Source organism: Bemisia tabaci, chromosome 1, assembly GCF_918797505.1.
Source record: "Bemisia tabaci chromosome 1, PGI_BMITA_v3".
Lineage (NCBI taxonomy): Eukaryota > Metazoa > Arthropoda > Insecta > Hemiptera > Aleyrodidae > Bemisia > Bemisia tabaci.
The window spans coordinates 2,639,629-2,665,519 of record NC_092793.1 but is presented as its reverse complement, the minus strand read 5'-3'; the positions used below and the strand labels follow the sequence as shown (position 1 = coordinate 2,665,519).

Here is a 25,891-nt window from a genome sequence, read left to right as displayed (position 1 = left end):
CTCCGTCCCTTCTCTCATTCCGCTTGTTCCTTGTCCAACCCGTAATTCCTCGGTCTATTCCAGATCATAATCTTTGCAATCGGTGAAAATGTAATCTTTATTCCCGTTTGCGACCCAGTGGAGGCCTAAAATACGGTAATCAATCAGAAATGGATTCACATTGTCTAAACTCTCAGTATAAAGGGACTCTAGCTATAGCCGAAGAGGACAAAAGGGATATGGAGGGATCCGATCGGTGGAAGCGGGTGATTGCAATGGACATAGGAGGTAAGTAACGGAAAAACGGGATTTGAAATTGAGCAGAGAGGACTATGTGCCAACTGAGTGCGGGACTCATGAGCCGCGGGCATGGCACGAGAGCGTTGGGGACAGGGCTCATGAGTTAAAGTGCCCCGACGACCATCTCCCCCTCGCACCCGAGCTCCATCATTGCTGCTGACGTCACTGGCGCTTTATTATTCTCATTCACTCTTGCGGCCAGAGAACTAACGAGCACACTCCATATTTCTCACCTCCACATAAATCTGTTTGATAGAAATACGTCCAATTGATCATGACTTACATAAAATTCAGCGCCAGAGACGGATCGCGTCTGCGTGAAACTAAGGATATTCGAGTTAAGTCTGACGTCACTGACAATTTCGAGATACTTAAAGCATTTAAGTGGCCCGCGAGGAGCCATTCGGAGACAATAAAAAAAAGGTCGATTTTTACAACGGCCCCCGACGAAACACAACGTCGTAGAACTCAGATCGCCGGAAAAGGCAGAATTTTATTGCTTCCAAAATGGCGGCAATTTGCTTGGACGCTGAAACGGGGAATTTACGAGCCGGCTGGAGTGTTACGACGCACTTCGAGTTTGATGACTGGGGAGCACTGTCGTCACTCTTGAGTTCGTTGGTCTGCTCTTGGAAATTCGGACATCAAGGACAAAACATCCTACGGGTTGTATTCATCAGTGGCGTGGCGTAAATGATCGATTATCGATATCTCCCCATTTGTAGATATGGTAAAGAATCGATTTATCAGGTGTTTGTTGCGAACACCCTGTTTATCGATCCTTTTTCCATGGGTTTAAATGACGGATCAATCGATATATCGCAAACCACGCCACGCCACGCCACTGATACTCATAGTCACCCTTGAATAGCTCCTTCCCTTAGGATGGTATACATTGTGATTTGGGATGGTGTGAGGAGATCCTCACGTCAAATGGACGTATTTCTACCAAACAGACCTATGTGCAGGTGAGAAATATGGGGTGCGCTCGTCGAAGCTGCATAAGAAGCAATGTAAAAGTGGGCGTGATTCCTTTTGAAGAATTGGAAAAGCGGGATTTTACATTCTATCAAACAGACCTATGTGCCATCTGAATGCGGGATTCATGAGCCGCGGGCATGGCACGAGAGCGTTGTGAACAGGGCTCATGAGTTAATGCCCCCCGACGAAGATCGCGCCCCCGCTCTGGGGCTCGATCATTTCCGCTGACGTCACTGGCGCTTTATTATTCTCATTCACTCTTACGCAAAGAGAACTAACGAGCACACCCCATATTTCTCACCTCCACGTAGGTCTGTTTGATAGAAATACGTCCAAATAAAGGACAATTTTTCAAAGACCAAGAGTAAAATTCAACCGTACGACAGCAGTGGCGTGGCGTGCTTTGCGATATATCGATTGTTACACCATTTAAACCTATGGCAAAGGATCGATAAACAGGGTGTTCGCAGTGAACACCTTAATAATCGATTCTTTACCATAGCTTTAAATGGCATAACAATCGATACTTCGCAATTTACGCCACACAACTGTACGACAGTTGGAAATGGGTCATTGAAAGGGATTACAACGATTCACCACTACAAAAAATACCAAAAGGAACGAAAGAAAATATCTTACGAGTCGTGTACATTTTCAGGTAAATCCGCACCTACCTTCAAGTTTGTCAGAATCAAAGAATATCTTCTTTCGTATTTTGTGCTTTTTGCGGTGATAAATCATTGTGATTTCTTTCGAGGATCCGTTTCCGAAGTTGCACAGCTGAATTTTCTTCGAGGTCGGCAAAAACTGCCCTTTTTATTGCGCTATTTTGAGTGCTTCCTGAAAGCTCCCTTGAAAAGCGAGAATGTAAGATCGAGCTTAACTGCGGTACGTGTCGTACTGCCGTGCTAAGGAAGAACGCCGTATGAACATTCGACAGTTGCCAAATTCCCTTCGATAAAATGTTTATTCTTGAGGGAAATCGTGAATATTTTCCCTTGGGAGTTTCAGGAACTTCAGATCAAAATACGAAAAAAAATCCTCCGAAAAATTGGAAGAATATCATTCACACGTTTACCAGGGAATTGGTATTTTGTCGCAAACAATTTTGCAACGCCTGAAGATACATACGGCGTTTTCCTTAGGACGGGAGTATAGCTGTGAGCAAGGGCGTAACTCACCAGGCGTGATCCCGCCCGTGGACGCAAGAATATAGTTGTATAAAATATAGTTAATATTTAGAATATATATTCTTTATATGGAATATAGTTAATACCGTTGCCAAGGCTCCTCCACTTTCTTTGTTATACTTCCAGAACTTTTCTGCTCTGAGTAAGAGAACTCGGGTCGTTCCTCATAACGGAAACTTCTGTAGCTGTAACGAAGAAGAGGCAGGAGCCCTTTGAACAGAACTATTTTTTTCAGTGGAGACCGTATTATTTTCTGGCCCCAGCCCAGGCTCCATTGGGGGATTTTCGGAGAAAACTTAAAAAAGTCCAGCAGGCAACTGGAGCCTCTAGAGCCGCCGGCCCAGGGCCCTGTATTAATGCCACTCACTGCGAGTCCGTCTTTCGATCGGTGAATTTTTCCGGTTCGCCATTTTTGGGTCCTAGGCAATGTTCGAAACTCACAGGCGCCAACGCGCCAAATGCGCCTAATTAATCGGTCGGGGCGCCTAAAAAATGAAGGCTCTGCGCCAACGTGGTGGCCCCTAAAAAGTGCCTCCCCCCCCCCCCCCCCCCGAAAAAAATCCTAATTTTTCTGTTTGGTGATTTTTCGAAAGTCACACGTTACAGCTAATAGTTCTGTAACTAAAACATCTTGCGTCTAACTTTTCACAAAATGCGCCGAGATATATAGGCAAAAAGTTAATTTGGCCCCGAAGAAATCTTCAATGGCTCCTTAAAATTGAGCTTGATGGGCGACATGGCTCCTAAGATTCATAGAGTACATAGAGTCGTGATGTAAGTGGGTGAGCTGGCGCCACTTTTAAGCATTTTCCAGGTCCCGAATTCCGAGACTCCTGTATGACGCCGGGTCACTTATTCGATACATGATCGATTGTTTGCGATACACGGGTACCCGGCCTTCCGATGTAAACAAAGAAGATAGGAGTCACCACGTATTCCACACCGCCATTTTGGATCGAACATGTATCGAAAAAGTGACCCGAACTCGTCGCACACCGGGCTCGGAACTCGTCGAGCAGAACATGGCGCCAGCTCTCCCATTTACATTACGACTCTATGTACTCCATGCTAAAATTCTAAGGTGAGTTTGAAAGACTGCTCCTAAGGGCTCGTTGAAGCTCAAGATGGGAGAACTAATTTGAAGCGGCCCTCTCATGGTGCTACTCTCTGGATGGCGTTTCTCGGGGCGTGAAGAAGGATGGATTGGGAACAAAGACATAAAGACGGAGGGCTAAAAGCAAAAAATGAAGCTTCTTTTCAACCACCTCTACTATTGGCTACAGGATTGGCGGCGAAATCGGGACAAGTTTGAATTCAAATGTAGGGCGGGAACTGAATAAAATAATTGCGGAAACAAAGTATTCTAGGTTGATTTTTGCCCAAATTCACTTACCCACTCATATTTCTTTAACTTTAGGTTAGCTTTGGTCCGTCGTCGACCGATTAATTTCATTTGGGAGTGACGGTCATCTAGAACTGTAACGACCTGTTTGAACCTGCAGAACCACCACGAGCAGAAGAAAAACTAACTTTATCTGAGACTAGCCGCTGTGGCTCGCTTCGCTCGCCTCGCGTCTAGCCGGGGGCTCCGCCCCCTGGACCCCCGGTCACTCGCTTCGCGAGTGACTTACGGCTCGCAAGCGAGCCGTATTCCGTGCCGTAAATGCAAAAAGATGATAAAGTAATGTAATCCAATAAGAACTCTTCTGAATACATGAATACGAGAGGCATTCCTTCCTAAATTAGTTTACCTGTTTTCAGTTCCGTAATGATCTTCCTTGTAAATTTTCAAAAGAAAAACGAAATTACGCGAAATTGCCAAGAAGCATTATGGATAGTTTTCCTGTAAGGGATTTTTCTTCGGGGGGGGGGGGGGGCATTAACTGTGAGTTAAATAAGGCGAAGTCCCTCCGGAATATGACAATGTAAGCCCTGCGCACTTGGTATTGGCCAGGAGGAGTAGCTCACTGGCGTCCTCCAGGACTCCAGCCAACACCACGCCAAAGCTACAGACTTAAACAATCATACGTCGGGTGGCGCCAGTAGTAGAGAAGTTTAGGACTTAAGAAAAGAGACAATTTCGAATGTTACATGAAAAAAAGCATCTCATGCATTTGGCCATCATATAAATGGATGTATTTTCAAATGAATTTCGCGCAAAAGTATGAATGAACGGGGTACAAAACGTATTACCTTATAAAAGAAGGATTTTCGGTTACTCGGCACTGACCGGCAAAATACATGTAAATTTGGAGTTACTCCTCCTAGTCGTTAGCTACTCACTCAAGGAACATTCTGCGTAAAAAATTCGAGTGAATTGTTTGAATGTGTAAATTATTAGACTCATTAATTAGTATACGCACTAAAAAGAGACAAACTTCATGCACAGGACGCAACAATCTCGCACATTTGCACCCAGAAAATATGAGTAGAAATTGTGTAGAACGTTTCTGGCGAAAACAGGTGTACAATAGCCTCGCACTGGGTTGGACACTAAAAAACCGAGGATATTCCGTAAAAAAAGAAAGGAAAGAAAGTATGAGTAGAAATTGCTAAATATCCATTCATCGACTGGCGCGGCCGCAAAAGAACGTATCTCGCGAATACAGAGGCAAAATAGTATCACTCAATATCGGACACTCACAAATCGGAACTGTTCCGTGAAAAAAGAAAGAAAAATTGAGCAGGTATTGTTAAGTACCCATTGATCAACTAACATAACCGTAAAAGAACGTATCCGACGAAAGCAGATGAGCGATGGGCAACCTCTCAAAAAGTCGCGAGATTTCGAAATCTAATCAGTGTTGCTCTCGAGATGCAGGATGCAGCTAAGTTGGCAGCGTACACGAATAGACTGATTTTCGGAGCAACTCAGAGGAAGCAATTCAAAGGAAGCAATTCAGTCCTGAAAACATTTTGTTTCCTGTTTTTTCCCACGGTTTTCCTTTGCTCTTCGATAAAGGTAGCTGATGTAGGGGTAACGGGAGGGACAAACATAATTCTGCATTGGTAAGGAAGAACGCCGTATGAGTCTTCAGACGTTGCCAAATTTCCCCTGGAAAACCACTAAATTTCAGGAAAATTTTTGAAAATTTTGGATACTTTTGTTTTTAATTTGATCTAAAACGTCTGAAAATTTCATGGGGAAAATATTCATAATTTTCCTCAAAAATAAACATTTTATCGAAGAAAATTTGGCAACTCCCGAATGTTCATATGTCGTTCTTCCTTAGCAGGGCAGAATTGCAAACACTACGCTTTAAAAAAGAGACCATTTTCGGTTTTCTTCAAAGTATTCGGACATAACTCCAATAAAAATACAATGAGAGGATTAGCGCGAGGTTTGGATGTCGCTCCCTGGTCGGAAAATCATGTTTTGACTCGTCTGCCGACAAAATCTCGTCAAAGCGTTCAAGAACAGCTGGGCCTGGACATGAGTCAGGAGACCAGGCGGCAGCAATAAATCTCAATTCGTCATCCTTTTTTCCCTTCCTGCTCGGCCTAGTGGAGCTCCAAAAAAATTGATGAAATTTCTCTCATCGGGTTCGATTTCAACTTTCTCAGTAAATTTACGCTCTGCTAAAAAAGTATATTACAATGAACTAAATTTCGTCGTGATATGTTGATAAGTAACGGAAATATCGTTCAGCAAGTTATAAATGCAGCAGTTGTGGTATCGATCTTAGTGTACCGTAGAATCATGTATTTTCATTAGTTTGACCACCATTCTGCTCAAAATTTCACCGCGAATCGAAAAATATACACTGTAAAAACAATTTCCGAATGATAGAAAAAATTGCATTTTTACTGTCTTTAAATTTTGAGGGTCAGATTTTGTTTGGCATATGAGACAATAGGGCTGCGATCCCGTAGCGAGCAGTCTCGGTCTCGAGGGTTGTTAGACAAAAGGACGGGAAAACCCATGTCATCGCGCCGCTTCGACGGTTTTATGGAACCACGTAGCTGGGCGGCTTCCTTTTATTCAGACAGAGCAGTGCTGAGACAGAGTCCGAGTTTGACCTTCGGCGTTGGGTGAAGGCTGTGCAGTAGTAATATGGAGAGGGGTCTATTTGCATCTCTCAGCGGTTTACACAGATATGGCTGAAAAATTGGAAATTCTCATAGTTTTGCGAGCATCTAGGAGCTAGAAGCTTTCAATCGACCCAAAAATCGTAAAAATCGCCCCGGTAGATCTCTCAAAATAGGCGTTACAACAGGAACATAACCAATTCCCGGGAACTTAAGGCCGGAGGGGGGTGGATTTGGCTTTAAGAGCGTCTCAGGAAGAAGAGTCTGAAAAATTTGGAAGTCTGACAATTTTGCGAGCATCTAGAAGCTAGGAGCTTGCGGTCGACCCAAAAATCGTAAAAATCGCCCCGGTAGATCTCTCAAATTAGGCGTTACAACGGAAACATACCGCAACTCTCGGAAACTTAAGGTCGGAGGGGGGTGGATTTGGCTTTAAAAGCGTCTTAAGCGAAAGAGGCTGAAAAATTTGGAAGTCTGAAAATTTTGCGGACATCGGGACGTCAAGGGCTTTAACCAGAGTCAAGCATCGTCGAAATCGGTCCGGTAGAACTCCAGAAATAAGCGTTACAGTGAAACCCCCAACGATTTTATTTATATAGATTACTGTCTATTACCAAGCAAGAGTAGGTGTAATATAATAGGACGCAGTCCCAACTTTCTTAATATATTCGTTTTAGGCATTTAAAATACGTTTGGAAGAAGAAATATGGAAAAATTAAGAGGACAAGTTCAAATCAAATTTCCGTTTGCCGCCATGGATTCCCGCGCTCATTTACACACTCACACAAGCACCCAGCGCCAAACCAGGCTTCACTTTTTCCCCGTGCTTTTAGATACGAGCACTCCGTCTTTATGTCTTTGATTGGGAATGGATTGAAGGAGCTGGAACTTACCGCCGTCAGCGTAGGTCTCGGAGCCGTAGCCATCCTGGAGGCCGTTGGCCCAGGTGCCCTCGTACTTGGCGTTGGAGGTGGCCGATTGTCGCACTCCGTAACGGCCTTTGAAGCCCTGCGTCCACTCGCCACGGTACAGCCACCGACCCCGCGTCTCCACCCCCAACCCATGCCGCTTCCCGTTCTGCCACTGTCCTTCGAACGCGCTCCCGCTGAAACACACACAACGCACACCATTAATAACGCCCAGAAATCAAATCCTAAAAAATCAAAAATCGAAAAAATCAAAAAAATCAAAAAATCAAAAATCAAAGCTATAGGCAAAAACTATAGGCAAAAACTAAAAAACTAAACTATAGGCAATTCTCCCGTCCTCAGGAAAAACGCCGTATCAACCCCGCCAAACAAGTATAGTCAGCGAGGAAAAAGTTGATTCCAAAACGTACACGGAAAAACTTAAATTGCTGATTTAACAATTCAATTGCTAAAAAAAGTGTCTGTAATGCTTCAACGTAGATATTACAACAAAAAAATGCTACTGTAACCACCCCGTGGTTAGATTAGCTTACAATAGTGGTTAAAGTAGCATTTTTTTGTTGTGAAATCTACGTTAAAATATTGCGGTCACTTTTTCTTAGCAATTGAATTGTTAAATCAGCAATTTAATTTTTCCGTGTACAGTATGGACTCTTAAAAACCACTCTTCGGCAAACGTAAACTACTATTCCCTGAGAAATTGTCCCTTGAAAACATGACATGACGATCCTGCAGGCGGTTTCGACGTTTGAAACACATTTCAACGACCCAAAACTGTAGTTGACGGAAAGGACTGGCGGGGCTCCTTCAAATGCTCGAGTATACTTCCCCACATCGCGATGGAGTTAAAATAGTTGCCTAGTCGAGGATTTGACCTGCTACCGGGCCGCATGACCCACCAGGCACTGTAGGAAGATTCCCGTTCAGTTTTTTCGTACGAGCGAGATGTTTACTACGAGATCTTGAGCTGAGGCAAATATTTGTGGAGATAAAAAGATTCATTAGTGTATTTGTAGCAAAACACAAACCAATCCCAACCATGCCTCGTGGCGTAGTAAATAGATAAAACTTTCCATATGAATGGTAGACAGAAAACTTCTTAAGCGAGCTCTTGGTCTATCTCGCAAGTGAAAATGATTTAGTTCCTTGTCTGTTTCTGACTTTCGTCATTCTGTCGACAATAAATATTAAAGATAAAGGATTTTGAGGTTAAAAGAAGAACTAATTAGATTCACATTGGGCACAATGGCCCACGTGTATACTCTTGCGTCCTCGGAAAATCATGACGTCGAGAAATCAAGTTTTTAACATCGGTAAAGTAAAGAACGCCCTAACTAACTACCTAGCAAGTTACCCCTCGCCAATTTACTTTAAAAAATGTAGTAAAGTTTTCAAAATTAAGGATTCGATGGTGATACATGGCAAGTAAGTAGCCATTCAAAATTCAAAAATCGGCTGATGAAAATAGTCAAAAATAGCGACCTCAAAACGATAAATTGCAAAAGTAAAGCTACTTCGTATTCGAAAATCAAATTTGACTATTTATAGCAAGTTTGTATTTCTCATGTAGATTAAAATTGCAAAAATTGAGAATATCTGTTTCCTTTCAGTTCTAAGGACAACATTTCCATGTAATTTTCTTTTTCCCTTTCCTTTTTTAGGAGATCCGATTTGGAAAAAGCTTTATAAAAATTTGGAGTATACAAGCTTCCGACTATTTATTTTATGAGTCATTAGGTCTCCTCCCATGTGAAATTTATGCGCTTTCTGGACAGCTCCGCTACAGCTGAACTGGCCGAAGTCGCTTGGAAGTTGGGAGCGGTGTATTATTCACGGGACGGAGTAAATGAAATCATCTGGGAGATGGCTTGGGAAGCTCCGGCGCACAGTGGATCGAGTCAACAGGAGAACTCGGGCAAAATTCCGAAACTTTAAACGCTTTTAAATCTGTTTATAAAGATTTTTGAGCTTTAAAAAGTGGTTCCATTGGTTTCCTCGTGCGAATTTTTCCTGGAAGCACTCTCAAAAATTTAAATGTGACGAAAGAAACATCAAAATTTGGAGTTTTAGTCAAAACTTGAATAGCCGCGCTCACTAATTGACTGGATCCACTGTGTGGCGAGTGGTCGCGTGGGCTCGCGTAGCGCATTAGTAGCCGGCTGCCCGCGCCCCCTTGTCGAAAACCGAAAAAAATTGCCGGAAAAGCGGACCCGAGTTGACTAGAGGGAGGAGGGAGGGGGGGGGGTGGTTCGGGGGGCACCGCGCTAGGGAGAAGATCAATACGACGAAAGTGAAAATATTTTCGTCTGCACATCGCACACTCTGAGCTGAGCGGCAGATCGCAACAGTACAGCACTTGCGCCATGCTGCCGATTTTCCTAGTTTTCACGGGTTTTCCGGAAACTAAAATTTACGATACAAATTGGCTCCCTCTGGAAAAATACTATTTAGAAGCTAGGGTTGCCATAATTGCTTCATTTACAATTCCTTGATTTTCCTGGATTCCAAAATTTTCCGATTCCCCGACCCTCGAACAAAGTATCTATTTTTTTTTCTTTTCTCTTGAAAAATACGCTGACTTGTGCTACACTTTGGACAAAATTTCCTCGCTAAGAGCTCTAATGGTGAGAAAAAAATCATGCAATGGCTGGTTAGAAGATGACGAGCCTTAAAAATTACCAGAGAAGGTACATTGTTGGAAGGTCGGTGATGTGGGATTTTTTGTGATTAATGTGTAAGTGTCAGAAATTCCCTGATTTTCCTTGATTTTCACTGATTTTTACTCCAATTGCTCCCAAAAAAAAAAAAAAATTTGGACGAAAATTGCACAAATCATGTTCATGGGAACCCTGGTAAAAATTGGCGATAGGAGATGTGTTTCAAAGTACCATAGGAATTCTCATAGCCGGCTAAAGAAGGCTACAGAAAATCATATAGCTGGCTGTAGAATGCGGAGAAAATCATACGGCCGGGCTATACGAAGCGATAAAAAATTATGAAGCCGGGCTATAGTTCCTATCGCCGAGCTTTGCACTTTATCGCCTGGCTGTTGCTTTTTCGCCATCGGCTATAAAACGCTATAAGAAATTGAGTAGAAATTCTTGTGCTTTGTAAATCCTTAAGTTTGATACGGAACCACCTTAATATTTACAAAACACACATGATATTTTCCTTTGATACATATTTTTTTCCATCAATTAAAATGAGAATAATCCATACAGGACGTGTAAACATTTCAAAATCCTGAGTTGAATAACGCTGACTCCGCCAGCTTAAATGTTAGAGCCTAACACAAAGCGGAGCGGCGGCGCACCGGCGCCTACAAACCTAACAGGGATACTTCACGCATTGCGCAACGCGTGAAGTATCCCTGTTAGGTTTGCAGGCGCCAATGCGCTTTTCGCGCTGGCTGCCCGCCTGCCGCGCCGCAGCGTGCCACGGCGCTTGAAGCAACTATTTCACACCAGAGGTATTGCACAGTATCATTAGAAATTGAAGGCGCTCCAACATATCAAGAATGACAGGCATCCTTCAAAAGTACGGAGCTTTCCTCGCAAAATAAATCAAGATACTACGGCACAAAAAGAGAGCGGTAGTCCAAAAACTAACTAAGTCCTAGTATCCGTATTTAGTAACGTTTAGCATAAACTTTATCGTCTGGCTGTTGCTTCATCGCCATCGGCTATAAAAGGCTATAAGAAATTGTACAGCCGGCTACAGAAGCTATTGGAAATCTTACAGCCGGCTGTAGGTCTATGGTATTGGGAACACAGATTCTACTGCCAATTTTTACCAGGGAAAACTTGAATAGGTTGAGTCAATTCTGGAACACAGGAATAGAGTTCCGTTCCTTCGTTTAAGGAATGACGAATTTTAGTGGTGAATTCATCCATTGCTTTAAACATATCGGAATTTCAAATTAAAGTTAGGGAGATTAACGGGTCAAAGGGGGTCATGGATTTTTTTGGAGAGAAAATTTGGTTTTCTGTTCAGGGCACCATTGCATTGGGCATAAAATAATATGAGAATGAAGAAATCAGTATGTCCTAGATTAGCTCCGATAAAACATATTCATCGGTCCTGCCCTATGTTTTTATCTGATAAAAGGTTTATAAAGGATAAATACTCTTGACAACGTCGGGGGTGAAAAGCGGGTCGCGGTTCAGACTTGAGACGCGCGTGAGAGCAAAATGTGAGGGCAGGGACTGTTCCTTGTTCCGAGGTGCAAGTGCATTGTTGCAACATTGAATCTTTAAATTTTGGGAAATGATAATCGAATAAGACCCTAATTTGCCAAAAAAAAACTGCACCTTTGATTCGAAAAGGACCGACGACTGTTGTGTGGACTACATTGTACATACAGTGTACGCGTGGCGACTCAACAAAGTGGCGCGGTGCATGCCACTGTGATCACTCAACTTGTTGATAAGAGAGCGTCCAAAAATTACGTTACGGAATATTTCGGGCAATTTGCCCCCCCCCCCCCCCCCACACCCTCCCCCACATGACGCTCCGTCACGTGAATCCGGATCCCTTCTTAATAATGATACAGCGCTAAACGGACCCCCCCCCCTCCTTAAGTTCCCAAAAATTGTGGGAAACTGTCGAATACGTGGCTAGATATAAAATTTCAAGTATTTTTAATAGTTGTGCAGAACCACGACCGGATGCGATCACCTAACAACCAGCGAAAGATTTCGCCAACTTCCTTAAGATTTTGCTCGTTTTTTACTAATACGGAGGGTTACGTAACACTGGTACTGCCCCCCCCCCCCCCCCCCCCGTAACGCAATATTCATGATTTGAATGCTTGAAACGTAGATAATCGAATTGATTTTTTATGGGCGAAAGAATTGCAATCGAATGATTTTTTCTAGGCCAAAGAATTGGTGCATTGATACTGATGATTGAAAGTACTTACAATCCTAAGGAATCTACAATCTGAAGGTTCGGAATTTTCAACAAGGTATGGCAGTGAGGCAGTTGATGTGCGTTTTTAGAAGTTCTTGTTGGGAAATGACAAATCTGAGGATGAATGGACTAAATTTTGCGATAGGAGACTATAACCTCTAGTTTATCCATAAAAGCACATTTTAGCGTAGGGAAACCGTTGGCTCTGGCGTTGATTGTTTGTGAATTAAGCCAGAAATTGCACTGACACCAATTGCAAAATGGTGGTCCAAATGATCCAAAGAATCAGAGGGTCGAAGAAAGTTTCATGCCCATCTAAGAAATTCGCATTAAAATTAATAAACTTGGAAATCGCTGACTAAAGCCGGGACTGATAGTAAAAGTAGCAGGATATTTCTGGAGGTATTTGTGATGAAAAATGTGCATTTATAGACGGAACTAGGAACTCCTCTCGGAGGCGGAGCGATAGAAGGGCTGCTAGTAATGGGAGGTCTAGAGGACATTACTAAACACCCCGTCAAAGGAGGATTATGGGTTGCCCCCAGCTTCAGAGCTTTTTCCGAATAGAGTATTTCTTTTTGGGATGAAATTGTTTTTGAAAATCCGTCATTAGTCCCTCTACACCTCGACGATGCACCAATCCCAAAAGTCCAGTGGCGAGGCGTTAATGATCGATTATCGATATTTCTCCATTTGAAGCTGTGTTGAAGAATCAATGTTAAAGTGTTCGTTGCGAACACCCTGTCTATCAATCCTTTTCCATAGGTTCAAATGGCCGATCAATCGACATATCACAGCGCACGCCACACCACTGCATTATTCAATAGTTCTTGGTTTTTCCGTATGAGAATTGACGTGTAATTTACGGGTAAATCATATACATTCTTGATTATTTAGTCGTCTTCACGACAGGTTATTGGTAAGTTATAACAAGTTCCTGGAACAAGTTTGCCCAAGCTCTCCCAAAGTACCTTAAACCACTCTCGTATGAACAAGGCCCAATACTTGAATTCGTGCCTTGCCTAAAGTGCAATGGTCCACTTTCAAGTTTCACGAGTGAAGCAGCATGACTCATGACATCGAAATTGACTTTGAGGGAGGCAAAATCATGGAAAATAAAATCTTGAAATTTCACGGGAAATATTTCATAAACTTTCAGAAATTTATGAAAGATATTGGAAAATATACCGGTTCTTTTTCAGGTTTCGCAAAATGTAAAAATTGTGACTTTCTTCTATTTTTGTGTGTTTGAGTTTGGTTTGCGTACTCTAGCCCCTGAAAACATGAAATATTTCAAAGCCTCGTGAAATTTCATGAAATATTTCACTAAAATTTCCAATCTTTCATTTCTTTCTTACGTTTCATGCCACCTTGTTGAGGGAGTGTATCATCCTCTTTCTTGTGAGAGTTGATATGGAACACGTGGTTTTCACGTGAAAACTGACAACTTGGGTGTTACGATTATTATGCATGGAACTGCAAAAGAGAAGCGGAGGATAGAATTCCGAGGATAGTGCAAACGAAAGCACTTTGCATTGAGCATTCGATTTCATGCTCTCCGTGCATCAAAGCCATCAAAGTAGTTGGTCGACGCGTTTGTGTCCGAGACATCAAAATGAATTTTGAAACTAGAATTACTAGACTGCATCGATTTGTGACTACTGGCTTCGATCAATTACGCGGCGCTGCGTTTGCCGCTCATTCTCATCGGCGTCAAACTGCAAACGCAAATTATTTACTTCAAATTATGTTTACTGAGGGGCTACGCCCCCTGAATGCTACGATACACGACCCAACCTCTTATTAGCGCTTTGCGCCCTTTTATGCCCGCTTGGTGGGTCTTTATGAGATAATCTAAAGAGAGCGGGCTCATTGCAGGGAATGATTCCTATCGATAAGCTGAGAAATCACGGAAATCGGCCCGGTAAATTTTTTGGATCGAACTGTGACAAAAAATTAACATTTAAACTGCAACATTATCGGGTAATGTAAAAGCACGTGGGTCATATTTCCAAAGTCTGAATAGGGCGGACTCATCCTAGAGCCATCACCTGTCGATGATGGCAAAAATCATGGAAAACGGCTCAGTGGAACGATAGAATGAACTGTGTCAAAAAATGGAAACTTATACGGTCAGAGAGCCTATGTTAAATCCTGGTAAAAATTGGCGATAGGAGCTGCGTTTCAAAATACCATAGGAGTTCTTATAGCCGACTGAAGAGGGCGATAGAAAATCATATAGCTGGCTGTAGAAAATGGAAAAAATCATACGGCCGGGCTACACGAATCGATAAAAAAGTATACAGCCTGGCTATAGTTCCTATCGCCGGGCTTTACACTTTATCGCCTGGCTGTTGCTTTTTCGCCATCGGCTATAAAACGCTATAAGAAATTGAGTAGAAATTCTTGTGCTTTGTAAATCCTTAAGTTTGTGTGGAATCACCTTAATATTTACAATACGCTCATTATATTTTCCTTTACTACATATTTTTTTTCATCAATTAAAATGAGAATAATCCATACAGGATGTGCAAACATTTCAAAGTCATGAGTTGAAAAACGCTGACTCCGCCAGATTAAATATTAGAACCTAACACAAAGCGGAGCGGCGGCGCACCGGCGCCTACAAACCTAACAGGGATACTTCACGCATTGCGCAATGCGTGAAGTATCCCTGTTAGGTTTGCAGGCGCCAATGCGCGTTCAGCGCTGGCTGCCCGCCCGCCGCCGCGCCGCAGCGTACCGCGGCGCTTGAAGCAACTATTTCACACCAGAGGTATTGCACAGTATCATACGAAATTGAAGGCGCTCCAACATCTTAGGAATGTCAGGCATCCTTCAAAAGAACGGAGCTTTCCTCGCAAATTAAATCAAGATACTGCGGCCCAAAAAGAGAGCGGTAGTCCAAAATCTCACTAAGTCCTAGCATCCGTAATTGGTAACGTTCAGCATACACTTTATCGCCTGGCTGTTGCTTAGTCGCCATCGGCTATAAAAGGCTATAAGAAATTGTGTTGCCGGCTATAGAAGCTATTGGAAATCTTACAGCCGGCTGTAGGTCTATGGTATTTTGGAACACAGATTCTACTGCCAATTTTTACCAGCAGGGAAGATATAGCTGACAACACAATCTTAGTTCAGTTTGTTCGACGCAAGGAAGGAAATTTTTACGTGGGTGCAGTTTATGAGAGATTTAAATACTACTTGTTTGAGGATGGACCTTGAGCGCGCGGGTGTGTTACGCGAGGTTAAGGAGGACCCTATAATCAAGCTTTTCCTGTCAAAAAAAGGAATTGCGATTTTTGCTTCATTTTCTTTTTCTAAAAAATAGTGTCTGGAAACGAGTTTGAAAAAGACAATTTTGGAATGAAGGAAAACTCGGAGTTCTGGTAGCGGAATGGGAAACAGCAACTTTATATACAGGATGCCACAGGCCACAGGTTTCAAGCTGAATCAGCTCGTGCCAAAACGTCTGATATCCAATACAGAGTTTCAGAATTTTAGTGAAGGATTTCGTTATAACTTACTGACACACGATGGCTTAAGACGTGGGAATGCAGACAAATTTGATAAAAAAAAACTCCCCTAGGCATAATTAAACGTTCACTGAAGAGATCCATCTTCTTCATCAGTGTCGTAGGGCAGAAGAAACCACTGCAATTCTGCCGTGGTAAGGAAAAACGCCGTATGAGCCTTTAGACGCTGCCAGATTTCCTTCATTAAAAACCGAATTTACCGGTAACATTTTGAATATTTTTTTCTCAAAATGTTCAGACAATTTTGTACGCAATTTAATCTAAAATATCTGAAAATTTCGAGGAAAAATAGGCATGAATTTCGTCAAAAATACATGTTTTAAAAAGAGAAATTTGGCACCTCGAATGTTCAAACGGCGTTTTTCCTTAACACGGCAGAATTATGACACCATGTATTAGACAACGGAGGCTTTCGCACGAGTCGATTCAATTATAGTGTTGATTTGGACGTGTGTTTAAGATTGAGGTAGACATGCTCAAGAATTGTTACGTGGTTTTGAGATCTAGTTTATCGAGCTATTGTTTAGGCACTAATTCTTAATAGGGAAATGTAACATATTCTCGGTATTGCACACATTTGATTTCCTTCTTGAGGGGAAGAAAGAATGATTAAGCAAGCTCGTGAGCCATTACAAGAAAATAAAAAAAGACGAAAGAAAAAGTAAGGAGAAAAACCACAGAGGAGATGGAATACTGCGAAGTTAATTTCCGACTTCCGAGAAAGCCTATCCGTCGTCACAGCGAAAATTTCCAGTTCAGTAACCCGGTAAATCTTTGACGACACAAAATTATGTTCCAAGGACTTGGGAGACGTTCCCCGCCTCTGCCGCCTTCTTCATATTGTGTAATTTTGCAATTTATCGCTTTCCGACTATCGATTTTCGATACTTATTCACTTTAGGATGGAACAGAGGTTGAAAAAGTATCGTCTTGTGAGAGCTTCTGAAACAGTTCTCTCGCTTTCCTTTCCCACCCTGCTTCTCAGAACTTTTCAACGCTGCCAATTTTCTGTCTTCTAAAACCGATTGCTGGCAAAAAAGCCCGGTCAAGAACGAACATTTCAGACCTGATATCTGGCTGAAAGAGGAGGCAAAGACAACAGAGACATAGTTTTCCGCTGACCGTACTTGTCGTGGGACCGGTCCAAAAATTTCAGATTTCGACATTTCAATACATATAAATTTAAATATTACTTACATTTAAAGGTTAAAGTAAATACAGTTTTTGATTCAATAAGCAATTTTAAAACATTTAGTTATTGAGTAAATTGATCCAAACTAATATTATTTTATTAATTATATTTATTTATATATATTATATTAATTATATTTTATGCAGTGCATTGTTTTTCACGATTTCGACTAAATCATTGACAAAACTGGCAACAAGCTGACTCTCCCGAGACCTAAATTTTTTCACTTTCCGCGCCGTATAACCTCCTCTTGGTCCCTTTTTTCGAGTGTTCTTCTTTATTTCTCTCGCGTTTAATTATCTGCGAGAGGCAATGAGCATGTGAAGTCGAATTCGCGCGGCTTCTTGACATGGTCGTGAGCGCCAAAATTTTTGTCGGTCTCTGACCTCGCCGAGTCGCTCGTAGCCGAGTCAACCTCGGCGCCTGTCGAATGCATTCAATTCAACTTCTTTTCTTTCATTTTTCACCGGTCACATGTTCCTCGAGAGTATATCTGCCGTGCTAAGGAAGAGCGCCGTATGAGCCATCAGGCGTTGCCAAATTTCCTTTGATAAAACACGAATTTCCTGGTAAACTTATGAATATTTTCCTTCAAATTTTTCAGGTAATTTTGTTCGCAATTTCACCTAAAGATTCTGAAAATTTAATGGAAAAGTATTCATAACATTCCTCAAAAATAAACATTTTATCGAAGGAAATTTGGCAACTCTCGAATGTTCATACGGCATTCTTCCTTCGCCCGGCAGATATATGGACGCATTTCCGTCAAACGGAACTATGATTTTTTATACGATGAAATTTTTTTAAGTGTAGGGATGAAAAAAATCGGATTTATAAAAACAAAATTACAAACAAGAAAAGGCGACAAAAATCTCTTCATCTCTGAGAGTATAGTAATTTTTAAATTTTTGTGTCTTTCAGATAATACAAGAGAAGCACCTTTCAGTCGTCGAGTTAAGAGAGAAACAAACACGCAATTTGGCTGGCACGGCGCGCTTAGAGAGAAATGATAACGAGGACTTGAGCTGGAAACGTAGAAGCCCTCGCGCGGTGATCGCATGTAACACATATGGCGCTTCAAGACTGCACGAGTATTCACGTATTTGCATCAAACACGTGCAGTCATTGCGGTCAGCGTGAAAGGGATAGCGCCTTCAAGAATGCATGAATACTTCACGCATGCCCCAAACACAGTGCGGTCAGTGTGAAGCGCATAGCGCCTACAAGACTGCGTGAATACTTCACGGCATTGCGTCAACCACGGTTGCGGTTGCGCGGCGCGGCGGCGGAAGTTCAAAATCTTTGAACCACATTTTATGTTTGTTCTTTCATAATTTTGTCGTTCACTTCTTATGAAATGGAAGGCCTTGTCCACACAGGATGGTTTACGGAACTTAATTTCGCGCAAGTTGTGAACTTTTGTAGTAGTGTTGACGGCTTTCCCAAAAAATGGTGTTCAAACACGAGTAAATGGCGTCTTATGTACCCTCCCCGCTGACACGTTCATTTGATGGTTTTTATCGAGTTTCAAAACGAATGTGATGGGGGCGGCAAAATACAGGCGGCCATGGGCGGCAAGTAGGTGAATACGGCCATGATGACGGACCCCCTGTTTAATTTTAAACTTACTAGAGAGGCCTTTCTTCCTTACTGCCGTGCTAGGGAAGAACGCCGTATGAACGTTCGAGATTTGCCAAATTTTCCTCGACAAAACATGTATTTTTGACAACATTCATGCATATTTTTCCTTGACATTTTCAGATATTTTAGATTGAATTGCGTACAAAATTGTCTGAAAGGTTTGAAAACTAATATTCACAATTTTCCCAGGAAATTCGGTTTTCATCGTAGGAAACTTGGTAACGTATGAAGGCTCATACAACGTTCTTCCTTAGTACGGCAGCTTTACGTACCCTAGGAATCGGTGAGTTGAAACCGAATTACGCCCCGCTGTGTAACTTCCTCCCTCCCCCTCTTCCGACCCCGGCTGGAGATACTTTATCTTTTATACTTGTTAGTATTTTTTTAAACTCCATGCCAGATTGCCAAGTTTTTGCGGGATAACCTAGATTTCCCCGCGGAGCTATAAACTTCCGAGAGTTTCCGAGTTTCCTGAAAATCTGACAGTCAGCTTTTTGAGCGTCGTTTGTTGTTCTTTTCGCGTCGTGCGGCATTGTTGCCGGATAGTAACCTTCATTTCGTCGCTCATCTGACATAAGAACGTAAGTCTATTTTGGGATGAGCCCTATTTTCCATTGAACTCTCTGCAGTGGCGTGGCGTGAATTGCGATGTATCGAACGTTCTGCCATTTAAACTTATGGTAAAGAATCGATTATTAACGTGTTCGCTGCGAACACCCTGTCTATCGATCCTTTTCCATGGGTTTAAATGGTTTAACAATCGATATATCGCAAAGCACGCCACGCCACTGACTCCCTGCTTTCCGGAGCTCACGAGGAAATCAAGATACGCTCTTACGTTGGAGGAGTAACGACTTAACCCGCGTGAAATATCCAAACTTCATCGCACAACCAGGCGACCTCGCCGTGCAGTTGCTAATTGAAAGTACTCGACAAGCGTCGTTGACGCGCTTCACAAAAAAAAGAAAATTGGAGTTTTAACGTCGGAGTAGAGGGAATTTCACCACTCGGAGAGAATTGTGACAATAGTGTAGACGAGTAATGAGAGAAAAACAGAGGGACGTATTGCAGGTTGAAGAGAGAAAGTCGGAGGGGGGAGGGTGAGAGAAGAGGTAAAAATGGCGATAAATAAAGCTGGCGAAAAGAAGACAAGAGAGCCCATGGGAGAGGAGATAATATACATGGACACGAGCAGCGATGCCGAGAAAGAGAGAATTTTTTTTTTTTTTTTTTCTATTGAGTGAAATAACAACAATCTACAGACACTTGCTTTTTACTTGTATAAATCAAGGTGCGACCTCAGAAAGCCCCCGAAAAATAGCAGAGGTTATTCTGCCGTGCTAAGGAAGAACGCCGTATGAGCATTCGAGAGTTGCCAAATTTCTCTCCATAAAACAAGCATTTTTAACGCAATTTAGGCATTTTTCTCTTCAAAATGTTCAGATATCTCAGATTATATTACGTAAAACATATCGGGAAAAAATATTCACAATTTCCTTAGGAAATTCGGTTTTAACCGGAGGAAATTAGGCAACGTCTGAAGGCTCAAACGGCGTTCTTCCTTAGCACGGCAGTATTGTGGAGGCAACAGCTGGTTGATGAAGTCATGGGAGATGATTTTATGCGGGGACTTCCGATACCCCACGGATAGAAATAGCTGACAAATGTTGGATATTATCAAATACTCTATTAAACAGCAAGAAATATTAGAAAAAATAGCCGAAAATAACAAAAAATGCTCGGAACCGGACGAATTTACCTCGTTGTAAGAGACCTACAATGGTGTGGGAAACAGCCAAAAAAATCAGGAAATAGACGCAAAAATTGTCAATCCCTCACGCGTCACAGGTGAGAGGAGACGGGGAGGGATATTTTAAAAAAAAGAACCACATAGGCAGATCTAGGGGGGCGTAGAAAGCGTGCGCCCCCCTTTTCCTGAAAAAAAGGAGGAAGCAAAATGGGAGAGAGAAAGAAGGAAGGAACGGAGGAAAGGAGAAGGGAGGACCTTATAATTCGTAATTATTCATGACGAAATTCACTCAAACTGCATGATAGCTGCTTTAAAATTTCGAAAATTTTCCGGATGGAGCCCCCCCTCCCCCCCCGTTCAGACAGGCACGTAGTCAGGATCATGTTTCGAGGGGGGCTCAGTCGGGTGAGCGGGGTTCTCCTTCCGCTTCCCCGACTCACGGGGAGTTTGGGGGGTATGGATGGGGTCCCAGTTTGGAGAAGGTCCGAACCTCCCCCGGGCAAATTTTTGACATTTTAAATCCATTTTGAGGCTTCCGTGATGCAGATTTTCCATCAATTTCTGCGGACAAATTAGGTTTCTTTTTTTACTTTCAGCTTAAGATACCTTCAAATTGTTGCATTCTACACATCTGGAAAATTTTTGAAATTTTAACTATACTTGGACACATTTTGAAAGTTCAAACTTCCTCGCCTTTAATTATTTTCTGCCTCTTCTTCCTCTCATTCTTTTCCTCCTTTTTTATTTAAATATTTTTTGGTGGGAGGAGGCGGGGGGGTTGAGCCCCTAAGCGGCCCCCTCCCACCAAAAAATATTTTAGTAGAAATATTTGGCCCCCCTCGAAACATGATCTTGACTACGTGCCTGTCTGAACCGGGGGGGGGGGGGGGAGGGGGGCTCCAACCGGAAAATTGTCGAAATTTTAAAGCATCTATCATGCAGTTTGAGTAAATTTCTTCATGAATAATTAGGAATAATTACGCTACGTGCCTGCCAGTGGAGAAGGAAAAAAACCCAGTTCTGTTAATGAAGGGCGCTTGGAGCGGCAACACGGGTTCCTGAGCAGGGAGTCGGCGGATGGGAGGGGGTGGGGGTGGGGCATGGAGAGGTCAGGTTACGCCGGGCGGAGGGGTTGTTTACTCGGAAATTGGGTCATTGCCGATAGCCGAGTTGCAGGGCGCTCGCTCGGCGCGGCGCACGCAGGTCGTCGCATCCCCCGTCCTCATCCACTTACGATATTAAATCAATTCCGAGTTTGCCTAGTGTCAATCCATCTCGCAAGTCATCGGGTCCTCCTTCACACTGTCGTCCTCGGCGATGAATCCATCCATCTTCCATTTAAACCCGTGGAAAAGGATCGATTGTGAAGGTGCATATGAATAATCGATTCTTCAGCGTAGCTCCCAATGGGAAAATATCGATAGCCGAGGATTCACGTGACATTGGGCTCATCCGGGGGTTGGAGCCGCCTCCCTCGTGGCGCGGCGCGGCGCGGCGCCGTTGAATGATGGAAGCGTGGCCTCGAAGCGGGTGCAACATCCCGGACCCGTCGAACCGAGCAACAGGCTGCTCCCGTTGCCGGATTCATCATCGTCCACGTAGTGCATCGCTGCGAGGGCGAGTAAGGCAAAAGCGCCTTCATTTATTCGCGTATGCAACACGGACAACCATTACGTACGAATAGATACGTCCCAGAGTTTTAGCGCGGATGGAATGGACCGCTAGAAAAGGTAATGTCGACGGTGTAAGTCGGCAATCACATAACTCGGTTTGCGACGTCGCAGACTTCCTGTCATACTTTACTTTTTGATCGGAAAACTACTCAACGGCAATTCTTTAAAACGGCCGTGATTTTTCTTCTCTGTGCGAAGAAAATTCTGCAAAAACTTAAAGGAATAATGTCAATTTGTTCTCCTTTAAAAAAAAAACAAACATAGATGCGGAGATTTTCAGACACCGCAAACGAGTTATGTGATTGCCGACTTACACCGTCGATGTAGGAGAAGTAAAGGCCGTCTTTGAGCCCACTGCCCACCTTGAATTTCCTAAACTTTACGATTGTTGGGTCATTTACGGTCCATATTCAACGGAATGGATCAGGATTTGGTCATTTTTTATCCCTTTATAGATCTAATTGACCCTTAACATGAGTCAGAAGGCCGATTTAGGCGTAAAAAGCGGATTTTCCGGGTTAGAGACCGAATGCCGGACAACAATAATACTAAGTGAAATAATATCGATAAGACAAAGTATAAAACTAAGAACCACTTTCTTCAGCATGTAAAATCTTGAATATCGTCTGTAAACGCACATTTTCAAAATTTTAAGTGTAAGATACTTACTCGTGGGTAAGATGACAAACGCGAGCTTTGGAGAATAAGAATCGCATGAATTTGAATAAAATTAACTTCCGGGAAATCACTATTTTATGCAGTTTTCTGTAGTGGAGTAAATTTCAAAGTTTAAATTCGTACGCATAACAAGATTTTTATTGAAAGAGAAAATTCGAAACCAACAATTTACTTTGTTCGATAAGCAATTAAACATCCATATACCTCTAGAGATCCGTGCAGAAAAAAAAGACAAAACTGAGAAACTGGCGCTACGAAACAGTGAGAGAGAAGACGAAAGAAGGACGTTCGAAAACCACTGTGGTTTTTTAAATCAACAAAATCCGCAAGGATGGGAATTGCGTTTTCGTTCCATTCCACTGAAGGTATTTACATGTTTCATGACAATGCAGCGTTGCGAAAAGTACGGATACAATACGCTTTGTTGTGCAACGCGGTGAAAAAAGCGCTGCATGCGGCATGAAATAAACGCGGTTAAAATGCCTGTCCCGACAACGAGTATTCACAGTTGGTTGTGAGTCACAACTTTAATTTTTCTATTGCCCATAAATTTATATATACAAAAGAATATGTACGCTTACCACTGATGTCAACTAGGAGGAAGTGAGCTGCAGAGGAATTGGCTTGCTTCAATACCTCACGGGAATTTGTGCGTTATGATCACAGCTACAGATCATTTTTCACGATTTTGGAGTTATTATTTTTTAAATTTATAAAATGGTTGACCAAATGGATGAATTGCATTGTTATATATTCCTCTTGGAGCTTCTCCGATGGGATCCGTGTTTTTACTGCTCGCGGATGCATCTCCCCCCTTTTCGGTGGATTTTCCCGCAAATTGTGTCTCTTTTGAGACTTTTTCGCATGTCCATCGACTTTAGTGAATTCGCCTGATTTTTTACTTTTCAAACATGTGTCTTTTTCTGTGTCTACTAAAGAATCTAGCCGCGTCGATGCATCGTACTTACGTCCTCCATCCTTTTTCGATGAAACTCTCCGAGATTTCGGTCTTTCGGAAGATTGCTCTCGCGATTTTTCTGGTTTTTCCATTTTTGAAAACGGGCCCCCCCTCGTTCGGGTCTCGTGAAAAATCTGGATAAGTGCTCCAATCGTACTCGGACCTTGTCACTTGGAGATAGAGTTCACTCAGCGGCTCCATGACGGAGACTATTCGACAGAGCCCAAGAAGGAGGGAAACGAAACTGAGAGCTCTGTTTCATTAACTTCGGTTCTTGCCTCCAAGATTTTCTGATTTGCCGAGCTAGGAGGCATTGCACACGATAGTTTTCAACAGCATCATCAATTTTTATACTTGCGCACGCGGGCTCATAGCTATTGGTGTTGGAGGGAAAAAAAACACGCGATACTTTTCCCTTCGCGCAATTTTTGAGTTTTGAATTGAATTCATTGCATCATCGTTCCTATTCCACTCCACAGTATCGTCACATCTTCATAATCAGCACAATTTCCGATACCTTTGACAGGGTTGCCACAGAATTTAGAAAATGAGATCCCTTGACATTCCCCTGACACATTTTGGTGGAATTCCCTGACAATTGAAGATGTGACGGATGGTTAAGAAGGCATAAATGAAAATAGTTTTCAGGCAAAATTTGTTGTTCGAAGTCTCAAACCTATTCTAGAAAACAAATGAAGGTGATTTACAAAATTTTCCCTGACATTTTCGTCATTTTTGTCATTTTCCCGGACATTCACCGGTTTTCCCTGACTTTTTTAAGATTCCCTGACATTTCCCGGTTTTCCCTGACTGAGGTAACCCTGCTTTGATTCTCATGTTTCTTTTTCGCCTCATGGGCGGCCCTTTTATATTAAAAGCTGTAGAGCTACGTCATTCTAGGATAAATGAGCATTTTTCGGTAAAAGAGCGTATGAGACTTCCAATGCTGCCAAGATTGTGCGACGTACCTTTCTAATTGTAAGTAACCTATCTCCAGAGGACACCCTATACCTTTCCCACTCGTCTATCGTTTCGTATAGCGGAAACACGTCCGAATGAGAACTGTGTTTCCGCTTGAGCTATGGGTGTACCTAACCTAACCTTGCCTAACCTAACCTAACCTAACCTAACCTTCCCAGACACTTTAGTCATTTTCCTTGACATTTCCCGGTTTTCCCTGACTGTGACAACCCAATATGGATTCTTATGCAGCTCTCTACACTGAAAAAAAAGTAGTTAGCGTTGAGAACTAATTTGGTAAGTTCTCGCCAAGTAGAATCAAAATTAGGCTTCAGAACTAATTTATTGTACTGAAGCACCAATCAATTCGCTTCATACGCTGACTTGACTTTACTAGAGCGCGAACCAGAATTGGAAAACAGCACTAGCTGTAAAATTAGCGCTGTGGTAAGACAAATTCACCTTCGGGTCAAACTAATTCGCCCTCAACACTAACTGCCACATTGTCCGTTACATTTATTTAGTTTCGAAAAAGTGGCGTCGGTACAACAGCCTCAATCGCGTCAGCTCGTGAAAATCAATTAAAATGTGAAATTTCGGGCTCGTTTGACAATGTAAATACTCCCGGTATGATTTATAGTGTCCTCTCTTTCTTGAAAACGTTCGAAAGCAACATAAATAAACCTGTTAAGGTTAGAAATCGTCTGTTCGATTCAAAACGTAAACAAGCATGATATTCGTTGGAGTCGTCAATCTTCTATATTAAATTGCGATTAAAGCGTTCCGCGTTCAGTTTATATTTTACGAAAATCTGTGAACTTACTGCTTACTTCTATAGTTCGTGTTCTCCCGTAATTTCAAAAGAATATCTCAAGTGTTCGGACGAGATATGTTTATTCAGTGTGAACATTCGCTACCGTTTCATGTGTGAGTGTGTGTCTCTCTAAAGGATAATTCTGTCTACTTGCACATACCTATGGGATATTCCTTTCCTCTGTCGTTCATTTGGAACCGGTCAGTTGATTTTTACCTCTCATCTTTTAAGAAATCTTCTTTTACTGAAAGTATTGTCCAGTTATCATTCGCTGAGCCGTTTTCTCCTCTCTCAGTTTTGAGGTTAGGTTGACCCAACCCTACCGAATGCGAATTAGAGTAGCGGAATTAGTTTCCAGCACTAATAGTGG

General features: G+C 42.4%; 1 protein-coding gene across 1 annotated transcript in view; it reads right to left on the bottom strand.

Annotated features, from left to right (window-relative positions):
* The window catches only part of LOC109032163 (uncharacterized), a 109,294-nt gene that overhangs the window by 54,393 nt on the left and 29,010 nt on the right, over positions 1–25,891 (bottom strand). Inside the window, exon 3 of the mRNA XM_072306548.1 lies at positions 7,373–7,584. Coding sequence (XP_072162649.1) covers positions 7,373–7,584 — 212 coding nt within the window. The remainder of the gene's footprint in view (positions 1–7,372; positions 7,585–25,891) is intronic.